The sequence below is a fragment of the Lactuca sativa genome, chromosome 5, assembly GCF_002870075.4.
Source record: "Lactuca sativa cultivar Salinas chromosome 5, Lsat_Salinas_v11, whole genome shotgun sequence".
NCBI classification, from domain to species: Eukaryota; Viridiplantae; Streptophyta; class Magnoliopsida; order Asterales; family Asteraceae; genus Lactuca; species Lactuca sativa.
The window spans coordinates 255640794-255655746 of NC_056627.2; the positions used below are offsets into that span (position 1 = coordinate 255640794).

Consider the following 14953-nt stretch of genomic DNA (forward strand, 5'->3'; position numbering starts at 1 on the left):
TTAATATGGATTCTCAAAATTTGATTTCAAATGTATGCATTATAAAACACAAATGAACTCGACTATATTCATTTTACATGGAATTTGTAGAAAAATAATCACAAAAACAAATCACTAATAACTAATAAATTGAATTCTAGAACACAGATTTCCATTTGTTCTTTATATTCTAAAACTCAACTTTGAGATATTCACATGAATTTCTTGAGTCCAAACCGTAGGTTCTTTACCAATTCCTCCATTGTGATGATTAAATCCCTATCCATCTGTGAAAAATATGGTACATGTTTGAGTCAAATCACATATATCAAAACACAAAACTGTGGCATAAATCGATAAGTCAAAGACTACCCTCTTGTGCAAAAAAGTCAAACCACCCTCACCTGAGCAATAATGGTTATATGAAGAGCAGAATTCGCAAAGATCATGGCATTACTGCTGATCACGGAGAGATGAAGCTTCTCTATTTCAGCCAATGTGTTTTCTACAACACCTGTTTTTTTCTCACAATGGACTCTTATTAGGACATTCTTCCCGGAAAATCTTGCTTCAATCTCCGGGAGTTTTTCCGGTACACCGGAGATTTTCTCACTTGAAGAAATTTCACCACCATCAACCACCACCTCAAATTTTACTGATTTTATGTTTGCTTTCTTTTGTGTCTGCTCTTCAAGTATCTTCACTTTCTCTTGTAGGATCTTTGTATACTCAATTGCATCTCCAAGAACAGAAGCCTTATCCATCTATTATCCATAAAACATGCAAATTATAACAAAATACTTCATCTAGTATTGAAGACACATGTAATCAGGAAAACGGATTTTTTTTTTACCCTTTTGAGGTTAGGGAGTAAAGCAGAGAGGGCTATGAAGTGTTGTCTGAGTTTCTCTCGCCTCTTTCTTTCAGCCAATATATGATCTTGATATGGAGGAACTCTAGTGTTGTTGCTTGTAGATGACATTTTTGCACCACCACTATTGCTACCTTGAAAACCTTGGTTGAAAACATAATAGTTTTGGTTGCCAAATTGGGATGATGGTAAGTTATTGCTGTGATTTTTGAGCTCTTTAGTGGGTCTTGAAGATGATTCCATAACAGTCTCATCAAAGAAAGGTGCATGAGCATGAAGGTGATGATCATGTGTCTTCTTCTCTCCAAATGCTGCCATTGAACTGAGTTGATTATCAATGGAGTTGACTGGCCACTGGAAATTGAAAAACGAATCCTCTATTCCAGTCGATTGTGATAAGCTTTTAAATTGTGGAATTTCCATAATTGGCGATGAGGATTGCACCAAATTCACTCTTTTAGACATTTCAACAAACAGTTTGTACGCAAATTGATCCCACAGACAAAAGAACCCTGTTAACACAGAAACACCAAATTATTATATCCTTTGCAAGGTTAAATTGAACTTATATAGATAGAGTTTTGGCGACATTAAAGGGCCCCACATGGTCTCTTTCCTTCTACATATATACTCTACCTGCACGTTTGCGTGAATTGAAATAAATAAGAGGTATGGATTTAATGTTGGGTCGTAGGAAATTCAAGATAACGCAGCCGTCACAGGCTGTCTGGTTCGGAAGGTAAGTCGACAACTAAAAATGTCTCCCACCGGCCAACTCATTAGTCATAATCCTCCACATTTAGCGGGAATTTAGTATTTGTCTTATTATCTCTCTATATATAATAAAACTTTAATAATTGAAGTATATTTTCTCATATAATAAAATTATGTTTGATGGATGTGAGATAGAACCGACAAAAATCGATCCAACCATCAATTTAAAATCCAAACCCAATCCAAAATTAACAGGTTTGGCTGAAATTTTTAACCCATTTCAGATAGATGGGTCAATCCACCTTACCTATTTAATTAAATAGGTTGGGTGACTAAATTATTTAACTTTAATATATATTTTATTTAATAATTAATAATTATTTAAATATTATCATGTATTAATCTAAGTATTAATTTATAAATTACAATGTTGCAATATTATTTATGTTTTAAAAAATGCAATCTTAATTCCTAACTTTTGTCTTTGCAATGACAACACTAGTCACTTTTCAAAATCATTTCGAAATTACATATATTTAATGTTATTTGAACAATTTCTTTGTATTTGTGAATTGAGATCGTGCTTTTATTATACTTTGAAAGTTTATTTAAGTGTGAAACTAATTTAAGTGGTGTAATCTTTAGTTAATTTTTTTTTTATTTTAAATGTGTTAACCCAAGTTTAACTCATTTATTTAATAGGTTGATTTGAGAATTATATAAACGGTTCAACCCGGTGACAACCCATTTATCTGAAATGTTGGACTGCGTTGGAAATATTGTAACTTCTATAAAATTCATGAAAATTTAAAACTTTTTCAAGCATTCAAAACCCTTATTTATTACAAAATGTTTTCAAAATAGTTTCATATCAGAGTATCCCAGAAATCATTGGCGCATCGGTAGTGGTGGCGGTGCTCCGGTTGCGAGATGACGGTGGAGGATGCGACCCCTCATGGCAGCGAACGAAGGAGAATAAGGAGAAGAGAGGAGGTCCGGTGGTTTTTCCGACCCAACGGTCGGGGCTTTGTCGGGGGGTAAAGGGCGGCGCTGGTGAGGGAGGTATAAGGTGGTTGTAACGACCCAAAAATCACAACTAAAAATTTCTTAAAAAAAAACATTACTAAATTATATTTATAAAAACTGTATCATAAGTCATAACATAATTTCTCGAGTATTAATTCAAAACGTAATATCATTATCAGAGTCAAACTTTCCCAGGCTAACTGACTATGGTGTGTGCACTGCAATCTTCCCGAGCTCCTCTTTTGAAAACCAAGTACCTGAAACCAAAACTGAAAACCGTAAGCACGAAGCTTAGTGAGCTCCCACAATCTACCACATACCATGCAATAACATATAAAGCACATACTGAGCCTTGCCCACTGCATCGGACCGAGGTCCGGACTAACTGGGGCCTTGCCCCCTGCATCGGACCTAAGTCCGGAAACTGACTGGGACCTTGTCCCCTGCATCGGACCGAAGTCCGAACTAACTGGGGCCTTGCCCCCTGCATCAGACCGAAGTCCGGGCTAACTGGGACCTTGTCCCCTGCATCGGACCGAAGTCCGGACTAACTGGGGCCTTGCCCCCTACATCGGACCGAAGTCCGGACTAACTGGGACCTTGTCCCCTGCATCAGACCGAAGTCCGGGCTAACTGAACAGAACATAGCATAAACATATCAACTAGCATGAACACACATATACTGCATACTACATCGAGCCGTGGCCTGGAACACATAACACATAATTCCTGTCTGAGCCACGAAGGCATCAAACATACTAACTACTGCATCAGATAAAAATCCGGAAACTGCTACTAGCTAAACGGGTCGGCATTGTGGCCTTAGACCCGTTCCTACTGGAAGGAAACTCACCTGAGACTGCTGAACTGATGCTGCTAATCCTTTTGACTGCTACCTGACCTCTGACTCCGAACTGCTGCTCCACTAGCTCCTCGAGCTTCAAATGTCAATATAACACTTAGTCCAGCTGACCTCCAAAGGTCAACTAGGTCAACTCTAGTCAAGGTCAAAATCCTGGTCAAAGTCAACCTTCCAGGTCAACCCTACTCGCCGAGTCCACCGAATAACTCGCCGAGTTCATATGCTCAGGATCTTTCTATTCGCGAATCGACTCGTCAAGTCAGCCCATGACTCGCCGGGTCAACTATTCCTGAGTCCTGACCTGTCCAACTCGCCGAGTCTCCATCCGACTCACTGATTCGAGTTTCAACTCGAAGGGTTGGGGGTTTCGCTACCTGACTCGCCGAGTCCAAGAATAGACTCGCCGAGCCCAAGGCAATCATCAACCAACTCGTCGAGTTGTTCTTCAAACTCGCCGAGTTCATGCCTAACTTCATCCGACTCGACGAGCTGTTCATCCCACTCGTCGAGTTCCTCCTCATCTTCAAGCTACTCGCCGAGTCCACTTGAAGGACTCGCCGAGTCTATTCAGTCCTTAATCCATGCAGTGGCTTTTCGAGCCAAATAGGGCTTCCAACTCATAGATCCATACTTCTAAGGCCTATCCCCCACGTAAAGTGGCAAACTTTACGTGTAGATCAAGAGATCTAGGCTTAAAACAATCCAAACTAGGGTTTAAGACAAAGAGACTTCACTATCAACCCAAGAACAGATGCTTTATGACTTTCTGGGCCAAGATACACTCAGATCTGAAGTAGCAACTTCAGATCTAGGCTTCTAACTCGAAATAGCTCTTAAGCATGGCATAAAATCCCCAAATCACATAGCCAAGGTTGATCTATTCAACAAAAGAGGGAAGGTAACGATTTATTACCTTTAAATGCTCAGAAATGATCCACCAACTCTGGATCCAAGGCCTCCTTCTTTCTCCACAAAGCCTAACTTCTCTCTCAATCTCCAAAAGCTTCACTAAGGGTAGATCTTGCTCCAAAACGAGTATGGCGGCTAGGGCTTAGTGATATGTGCTAGAGAGGCAGTAGAGGAACCCTAGGGGAGAGAATGAGACGTTTAAATAAGCTCCAAGTCCCGGATTTAGGGTTTTCCTTGTTCCGACCAGACTCGCCGAGTCTCCTTGGCCGAATCGCCGAGTCGGTCGCTTATACCTCAACCCGGATCCCGCTCGGACTCGTCGAGTCCCTCCATGGACTCGCCGAGTCTCCCCAAAAAAATTGGGGTTTTCTTTCTTTTCTTGGCTTTCCAAACTTTGGGTGTTACAACTCTCCCCCACTTAAACTAAACTTCGTCCTCGAAGTTTGCTATGACCAACTGTCCTGCGAACTGCCTCCAACTCTCTGCCTGGGAAATCTAACACCCCCTTTTGTCCATCACTCCAGCCACTTACAGTGCTGGTCACTACTGTTGGTACATACTGAATCCTTCCCTTTTCCATAATTTTCTTAACGTTACTTCCTCCGACTAAGAATTCTACTACCCCTCATGCGCCTACCGGATGCACTGAGACCTCCTTGGTCCAACTATTCTGTCAATATCTGAGTTACCGGACTCCTACCGGTCACTACACTCCATCGCAATCTCCTAGTCGCTCCCAGCGACTCCGCAAGATTCTTCGACTATTTATAACTGTTCTATCCATTCTGCCATCCATACTGAATCGATGCTGCTGGAACCAGCCTGCTTATCTCTCACCTGATTACTCAACTCCTACTAACTCAAGCCTTTCATCCTGATAGAAAAGCTACCTGCCTAGCTATCCTTACATATCACTTATACTTGGCAGAAGGGCTCAACTGATCCTGCTGGGAGGGATTTGTCGTTTCCAAACCAACCCACTATACAATCAGCACCTGCATTCCAACACAAATACTAATACTGAACATGCCTGAAACTCTAAACTGCCTGGAACACTGAGCTGCCCAAAACACTGAACTGATTGAAACACTGAACTGTCTGATACACTGAACTGGCTGAAACACTGAGCTGACTGAATCACTGAACTGGCTGAATGGCTGCTTCCCACAACTTCTAAACGAAATCTTCCTCTGGAACTAGTTTCCACTAGTCATCCTGACACTGTAACTTTAACAACCTCCCGATCCACCGATCAGGTCCTTACGTCACATCCTGACATCATCAATTCCATGACTAACAATATGATGGCTCCCAGACTGACGGTAGCCCTTAACATATCCAAACCCCAACGGTCCATTACTACTCTGATCTCATAACTGAGGTGACGGTCTACTGACAAATCGTCGACTTAACCATAACTGAAATACTTGGAAATCCAAAATCTAACCCGTGGATTCCCATATCCTCACTACTGCACCCGAACTGGTGGGTACTACTGCTTTCCCCGTGTCCAACAACGCGCTCATGCTGCCTACCAACCTGATAAAGGCTGCGGCTACGCTCGTGGACTTACAACTCTCTAATACTATCTGGCTGCTAGTGAATGCTACGGCTACCCCCCGCGGACTTACAACACCACTACTACTACCTGACTGCTAGTGAATGCTACGGCTACCCCCGCAGACTTACAACACTACTACTACTATCTGACTGCTAGTGAATGTTACGGCTACCCCCGCAGACTTACAACACTACTACTACTATCTGACTGCTAGTGAATGCTACGGCTACCCCCGCAGACTTACAACACTACTACTACTATCTGACTGCTAGTGAATGCTACGGCTACCCCCGTAGACTTACAACACTACTACTACTATCTGACTGCTAGTGAATGCTACGGCTACCCCCGCAGACTTATAACACTACTACTACTATCCCGAGGACATCCTGACTATCCCTAGACCCGCTAGTGATTCCTCATCCTGATTTCTCAAAACCAGCCCTCAGTCCTTGAATACTGCATCAACCTCGACATCTTATATCCTTGATATACTTAGCGCTTCGTCGAGGAATTCTTCGGCTTGGTTCCTAAACCAACCGTCTACTAATCCGGATACAAGAAGCTATTGTTGGGAAGTTTCCAAACTCCCACCTCCTGAATCTACACAATCCTACATGCTGACTCTATCACTAGCTGCTAATACGAAAGCATCTCTTGCTGACCGTTCTCAGGATCCTCATTCCGACTCACTTGAGCCCTACAGGTGGTCCTCCAATCCTGGATTCTCAACCAGCTTCTAACCATCTCGATTACATGAACTAACTGCTGCGAAGGTCCTCGAACTCCCAATTCTGAACTTCTCAATCCATCGATCACTATGCTACTATCATTTCTTCTCAGAGGCCGCGCACTCATTCTGGGTCTACGTGGCTCTTATCCTTGTATACTCGGAGGGTTCTCCCCCACTTGGATTCGGCTAGATCCTTACTGCTCACTGGTCGAAAGGATTTCCAACCTTCCTTCCATTAAAAGGGCGATATGTCGTCCGCCGACGTTTACCCTTGCCAGCGGTCCAACTAACTCTTACCAGATCCGCACTTTTCTTGTTATCTGACTGAGCACCCTTCGATCCTTAATTGTATTTGCTTTAGGGACTACATCCCGAGAATCTGCGTTTGGGGTGCACATCCCCAACCCATTTCCTTACTGACCGCTAGCTACTCCACTAAAAACTCTGGGTTATCACTACTGAAAATATAACTGATCATTACCCGACTAACGCCTTCCGCAAGTAATAAGGCACTATTGCATCTTACACATACATGCTACAGTTACTGTATCCGAAGTAACCTGATCTAGAGGGGACGTCCTCCAATTCACCATTCTAATTCCAAGGTATGCAGATGGCATAACACTCAGTCACAAGCAGGTAATATGATACCCCAATACATACGCTTATAAATATCGCTGCAGCAACATAACAATAATATCATGAATAATAATTTACAGGAAGGTAAAAGATACATACCTCCAACACTTAGTGCTGCTCGAATCCCTGCTGAAATCTACCGGAAAACTCGGCTCCGAGCCATAGGCGCCCTTGCCCGGCCCTGATGTCCGTTGGTGGCTCTTGAAGTCCCAGGGGCGGGAGCTGGCACCTGCCCTGCTGTATACAAACTCGGACAGTGGGCCTTCCTGTGGCCTCTCTGACCGCAATGGAAACATATCGGGTCAAGTCCCTGGGCGATGGTAGTAGTACAATCCCTGCTGAAATGACCCATTTGGCCACATCTGAAACAGCCCAATTCATCACCACTACCACTCCTGCACGCACCCAAGTGCGACCTACCACACTTCCCGCATCGACTGCGGCTCTGATGGTACCTCGATCTATAGTCCGACCCTTTGGGCCTCTTGCCCGAACCTGTGGGCACCTGTGTCTCATCCGTTTTCCTCTTCCTTTCCGACTCCCTGCCCATCGACTGAACAACAGCTGTCTGATCCTGGAGCCTCTCGATCAATCTATCAGTGATCCTCACGACCATGTCGGGCAGATCCTCGCGAATGACTCGCGAAACTTCCTCAACTATCCAATCACGCAGAGGTCTCTCTTGGAGACAGGATGCCCCACTCACTCCTGTCCCCTGATGGCAAAAACTAGAAATGGGATCTCCCTCCCTGATGGATCCCTGAACTCCATAAGAATCGGGACCTAGACGAGCCCCAATCTGTCCTGAAACTATCCCGGCCTTAAAGGCCTCAAGATGACTGTCCATGAGCTCCACAATGGCCTCTCTAACCGAACCGAAAATCACTGGAGTCTGATCAATGATGTTGCGCATGATCTCTGCGGAAATGAAATCCCTCATTTGATCATCAAGCTGCCCGGCTCTAAAGCCCGAGCCAGATCCCTCCCCGGCACCTGAACTGCCAACTGGTAGCTCGCGCAATGTCACCATGCTGAAAATATAACAATTCCTGATCAATTTACACACTACTGCTGAGGGATCTCTCACACACTCTACTAGTTCCATGGTTTTGCCTTGGCCCCTCTTGAATCGAGTACGGATCCTCTGCTTTCAATGGTACGGGCCCATACTACCTTCCACATCTATCCGTACTTTCCTCAGGAGTTACCTCAACTCCACCAAGTCCCCTTTTCTCTTCTACTGACCTCTGCTACTCTCATCCTAGGCTTGCCCTAGGGAACCTCTGACTCTACCCAAACAGTCCTCAGCTGCTGAAGGCCTCCTTGTAATGCCAATTAGCCAACACCTGAATACCATCACATGTGACGAGGCTCAGACAATCCTTTAAGTAAGAGACTCGTCCCTACAACGGTTGGACTCAAACAAGAGCTGCGCAATAGGGCCAAATCCAGCACTCTGAGACTATTCAACCCTGATCACATGTGGTGTCACGTATTCACCTAATGGCTAACTCCCATCACTTAGAATCCCACAAAGCACAAAGCAAGAAGCATTCGGATAAAGGAAACATACTCAGGCAAAACTATTCTCATAACAAGAAACTGTACTAGCATACAATGCTAAGCTCATACTATCAGGCATAACCTACACAGGCTATCCTACTACTGTTTACTCATTACTAGCATGAAATTCTTATCAAGCTGAAACACATAAAGCAGGCACATAAGGCATCATCCTAGATCCTTAGTCCTATTCTAGCATGCTGTTCTACTGAAGCTGAAACTGAAACTGACACTGAAACTGAAACTGAAACTGATACCGATACTGATAATCATAACATAACTTGTATGGGTAAATTGGGAGTACTTACTTGAGATCGACTGATTGCATGCACCACACCCTTTTCTCTTTTCAAAACTCTTTTCGCTTTTTCTAAAACTCTTTTATTTATACTTTTTCTAAAATTGTTTTCTTTTCTCAAAATCCTTTTTGTAACCATGGTTTTTCTCTTGAAAACTTTATACCTCTTCCTTAGTTTGAGTTCAGACACACTCGGGAGTGCGCCACACCCTTTTCTCTTTTCAAAACTCTTTTCGCTTTTTCTAAAACTCTTTTATTTATACTTTTTCTAAAATTGTTTTCTTTTCTCAAAATCCTTTTTGTAACCATGGTTTTTCTCTTGAAAACTTTATACCTCTTCCTTAGTTTGAGTTCAGACACACTCGGGAGTGCGCCCGAATCCCTCAAACCAAGGCTCTGATACCAACTTGTAACGACCCAAAAATCACAACTAAAAATTTCTTTAAAAAAAAACATTACTAAATTATATTTATAAAAACTGTATCATAAGTCATAACATAATTTCTCGAGTATTAATTCAAAACGTAATATCATTATCAGAGTCAAACTTTCCCAGGCTAACTGACTATGGTGTGTGCACTGCAATCTTCCCGAGCTCCTCTTTTGAAAACCAAGTACCTGAAACCAAAACTGAAAACCGTAAGCACGAAGCTTAGTGAGCTCCCCCAATCTACCACATACCATGCAATAACATATAAAGCACATACTGAGCCTTGCCCACTGCATCGAACCGAGGTCCGGACTAACTGGGGCCTTGCCCCCTGCATCGGACCTAAGTCCGGAAACTGACTGGGACCTTGTCCCCTGCATCGGACCGAAGTCCAAACTAACTGGGGCCTTGCCCCCTGCATCAGACCGAAGTCCGGGCTAACTGGGACCTTGTCCCCTGCATCGGACCGAAGTCCGGACTAACTGGGGCCTTGCCCCCTACATCGGACCGAAGTCCGGACTAACTGGGACCTTGTCCCCTGCATCGGACCGAAGTCCGGGCTAACTGAACAGAACATAGCATAAACATATCAACTAGCATGAACACACATATACTGCATACTACATCGGGCCGTGGCCTGGAACACATAACACATAATTCCTGTCTGAGCCACGAAGGCATCAAACATACTAACTACTGCATCAGATAAAAATCCGGAAACTGCTACTAGCTAAACGGGTCGGCATTGTGGCCTTAGACCCGTTCCTACTGGAAGGAAACTCACCTGAGACTGCTGAACTGATGCTTCTAATCCTTTTGACTGCTACCTGACCTCTGACTTCGAACTGCTGCTCCACTAGCTCCTCGAGCTTCAAATGTCAATATAACACTTAGTCCAGCTGACCTCCAAAGGTCAACTAGGTCAACTCTAGTCAAGGTCAAAATCCTGGTGAAAGTCAACCTTCCAGGTCAACCCTACTCGCCGAGTCCACCGAATAACTCGCCGAGTTCATATGCTCAGGATCTTTCTATTCGCGACTCGACTCGCCGAGTCAGCCCATGACTTGCGGGGTCAACTATTCCTGAGTCCTGACCTGTCCAACTCGCCGAGTCTCCATCCGACTCACTGATTCGAGTTTCAACTCGAAGGGTTGGGGGTTTCGCTACCTGACTCGCCGAGTCCAAGAATAGACTCGTCGAGCCCAAGGCAATCATCAACCAACTCGTCGAGTTGTTCTTCAAACTCGCCGAGTTCATGCCTAACTTCATCCGACTCGACGAACTGTTCATCCCACTCGTTGAGTTCCTCCTCATCTTCAAGCTACTCGCCGAGTCCACTCGAAGGACTCGCCGAGTCTATTCAGTCCTTAATCCATGCAGTGGCTTTTCGAGCCAAATAGGGCTTCCAACTCATAGATCCATACTTCTAAGGCCTATCCCCCACGTAAAGTGGCAAACTTTACGTGTAGATCAAGAGATCTAGGCTTAAAACAATCCAAACTAGGGTTTAAGACAAAGAGACTTCACTATCAACCCAAGAACAGATGCTTTATGACTTTCTGGGCCAAGATACACTCAGATCTGAAGTAGCAACTTCAGATCTAGGCTTCTAACTCGAAATAGCTCTTAAGCATGGCATAAAATCCCCAAATCACATAGCCAAGGTTGATCTATTCAACAAAAGAGGGAAGGTAACGATTTATTACCTTTAAATGCTCAGAAATGATCCACCAACTCTGGATCCAAGGCCTCCTTCTTTCTCCACAAAGACTAACTTCTCTCTCAATCTCCAAAAGCTTCACTAAGGGTAGATCTTGCTCCAAAACGAGTATGGCGGCTAGGGCTTAGTGATATGTGCTAGAGAGGCAGTAGAGGAACCCTAGGGGAGAGAATGAGACGTTTAAATAAGCTCCAAGTCCCGGATTTAGGGTTTTCCTTGTTCATACCAGACTCGCCGAGTCTCCTTGGCCGACTCGCCGAGTCGGTCTCTTGTACCTCAACCCGGATCCCGCTCGGACTCGTCGAGTCCTTCCATGGACTCGCCGAGTCTCCCCAGAAAAATTGGGGTTTTCTTTCTTTTCTTGGCTTTCCAAACTTTGGGTGTTACAGTGGTGGAGGTGACGGTTGCAACATAAGGGGGGGGGGGGGGGGAGGTTAGGGTTAGGGTTTGATCGATAATGAGGTTATATACCCGGCTCCACTTAAAAGTTTTCCATAATGGCAACAACAGTCCCCCATGCCCCTTTTCTTTCAAATGTAATCCAATATTTACCCTTTCAACCCAATCCATGGAAATCCCTTACAAATTAAGTCCCATAAATTACCAAACAGCCCCCATTATCTTGATTATGACATATTCAACCCTTCCACCTCTTTTCCTTTTAAATTAAATCCAAATAGTTACCACGGAGCCCCCATCTTCATAAATATTTATGAACTGAGTCTGGAACTTACACTTTTAACCCATGTCTTCTAAAATTGTGACAATTAGCTCTTCGAGGCCATCATTTTATATATAATTATTTATTTTAGGGATACTATTCGTTCATTAATTAATTAATTTATTTAATAAATAAACGGGGTGTTACACAAACCCTAAAAATTAGGGTTTTCATGTCCAGCTTCAACTCGTCGAGTAAGTTCTAGAATCCAAGCGGCTTTATCAGTTTCTACACGATGAGTTGGGGCAGCCAACTCGTCGAGTAGGTCTATAATCATGAATATAAAGCTTTAAAATTTATACGTGGGACTCGGGGTGTTACAAATATCCACCCATTTAAATAAAAATGTTGGGTTGGGTTGAAATCTTTAACCCAATTAATAAATGGGTTGAACCGAAACCCAACCCAGGTCGACCCATTGTTAGCTCTAATCTGAGGTGACACCTTTACTACTAAGGTTGATCGGAGTGGATTCGACATCAAATTCGGCAATCTCGGCAAACATCGGGCCGAGGCCGAGGCATGCCAAACTCGGCTCGGCAACTCGGTAATGTTTTACCGATGAGAGAGAAAGTGTTTTTACCCATTAACTCAAATTCATTTTTTCAAAGAAAAATATTTTCTTTTAAAAAAACACCTAATTTCAAAAATATAACTTTTTTTTTCAAAATTTCAAAATTTAAACCCTCAATCTTCAAATATAAATACCATCATCCTCATTCTTCATCTCATTCAAATATTCTTAATTAAATTCTCATAACTTTCTTATTTTTTCATCTTCTTTAAAACCTCATCGCTAATGGCTCGTGTGATTCGTTTTTGGTCCCTTGAAGAAGAGATGTTGTTGGCTCGTTCAAGGGTTGATGTTACAGAAGACCCTGTCCACATTAACCTCCCTATGACAACCTTTTGGAGGAGAGTCACTGAAAAATACAACCACGAAGCCCCGGTCTCTCGAGGTAAAGAAGAAATTTACTCCAAATAGAGGCATGCAAACACACTTACAACTCAGTTTAACAGTGTGTTTCGTAGGGTGATGTATGAAGCTGGAAATGGTGAAAATGAAAATAATTTGCTAGATAATGCTCTTGCGCATTGAAACTAACAACGATTTCTAGCTTATTGAGTTTTTGCAAATTGTGAGGCAATCCCCAAAATTTGTTTAAATTTAAACTCATTGTCTTTTTAATTTTAAGGTTTTTTTGTTTTTTTGTTTATTCTTTATTTATTTTTTCTATTTTTTTTGTTTTTCGAGTGTGTTATGTGTTTTAAGTTTAAGTGTATATTACTTTAATTCCAAGTATGTTATGTTTTTGAAGTTTAAGTGTGCATTATTTCAATTTCAAATGTGTTTTGTTTTTTAAGTGTAAGTGTGATTTTTTTAAGTTAATGAAATTTTAGTTTTAAGAAAATAGTATATGTTTATTTTTTTATATTAATTAATTTAAAAAATATATATCAAGACAAGTGTGGGAACCCGTGCCATGTAATGGCAAAAATTTGAAGGAGTGTGACATATCTGACGTAGCGCCTACGTTGACCGTGACAAATATGACATCACTCCCTCCAGCCTAAATGCTACCACAAAGTCATGGTTTCTTGGCACACCCACAACCTTAGGATCTTGATTGATCTATTATATATATATATATATATATATATATATATATATATATATATATATATATATATATATATATATATATATATATATATATATATTAAGGGATGTCGATGATCTTTGAAAAATAAAAATACGTGAGCTTCAAAAATCAAGAAATTGACCTTTAGAAAGATTATTTAAAATAAGTAATACATAAATGTTCAAATCTTGGACACTCGTTGCTCTTTAATCATCTTGGTAGCTCTAGTTTTCATATCTCTAAATATTATTAAAAGAGAACCCTTAATTCTTAACCAAAGAAGCTAGTAATTGATTTTGTTTTGTTCAAGCATGTAGTTACCTTCGTTTCGGTAATGACTAAGAAGATGATTGTTATTCCGAACCTAGTGGTCATATCAAATCAAGTCCGACTAAGATGAGTATGTTATGTGGTTCAAAGAACAAAGATCGATGTAGCATCTGACTTAAGCCAGAAGATTGAAGTGAAAGATAATCGAAGAGATCAATCGCGATCACCAGTAAAGTAAAGAAGCTTGTAGCTAGAAGTACTACATGCTAGAACGTGATTATATCACATTAGAACATGAAGGAATGTATATTCCATTCTGGAATTTGAATCTAAGAGACTTGAGTCTAAGCATTGCATCATACGATAAAATGTCATTAGAACATGACCCATCAGTCTGTCATGATAATCGAAGTAAACAACTTCTCTTAAATTAAGTATGTTTAGGAAGAAGTAGGAGTCTCCACTAAGGATCTATTTTGTAACTCGAAGGTTACAAGTGAAAGTCCAACATATGATAGAGAGCGGATGCAAGATTGAGCATCGCCATTAGTAAAGAAGTCTAAGAGTTAAATTGTAACATCCCAAAATACGGGCCAAAATTTTCATTTTTAATTAAACACTTGCAAAACATTTGTAAATTAAACATTGTCTGATCAAATCATTTGGCATCCCTACAACGTGTTTGAAAACAAAAATACGAAATCAACCAAGAGTCAGAGTACAAATCCCAGAACAATCTCTGAAGGCGGAAAAACTGTGTGTGTATGATGTGCCGCTACCGTGCCAGATCCTCCCCCTTTGAAGAAGAGGTACCTGAAACCAAAACTGAAAACTATAAGCACGAATCTTAGTGAGTTCCCCCACTGCACCACATACCATATAACCACATAACATACATATATCATCAGGCATATCTGGGTGCCCGACCTACCCCTTCGGTCCTCTCGACCGGATACTAACTAGCATATCTGGGTGTTGGTCTCCCCTTCGGTCCTCTAGACCGGATACTGACTA

At 42.0% G+C, this 14953-nt stretch overlaps 1 protein-coding gene across 1 annotated transcript; it reads right to left on the minus strand.

Moving 5' to 3' along the window:
- Nucleotides 1-1730, minus strand: LOC111913245 (transcription factor bHLH18). The gene is made up of 4 exons (XM_023908962.3): nucleotides 1487-1730; nucleotides 833-1362; nucleotides 384-743; nucleotides 1-266 (listed from the first exon to the last, which is right to left on the minus strand). Exons 2-4 carry the CDS (start codon nucleotides 1313-1315, stop codon nucleotides 192-194), a joined length of 918 nt encoding a protein of 305 aa, XP_023764730.1. The 5' UTR covers nucleotides 1316-1362; nucleotides 1487-1730; the 3' UTR covers nucleotides 1-191.
- Nucleotides 1731-14953: the final 13223 nt, after the last annotated feature.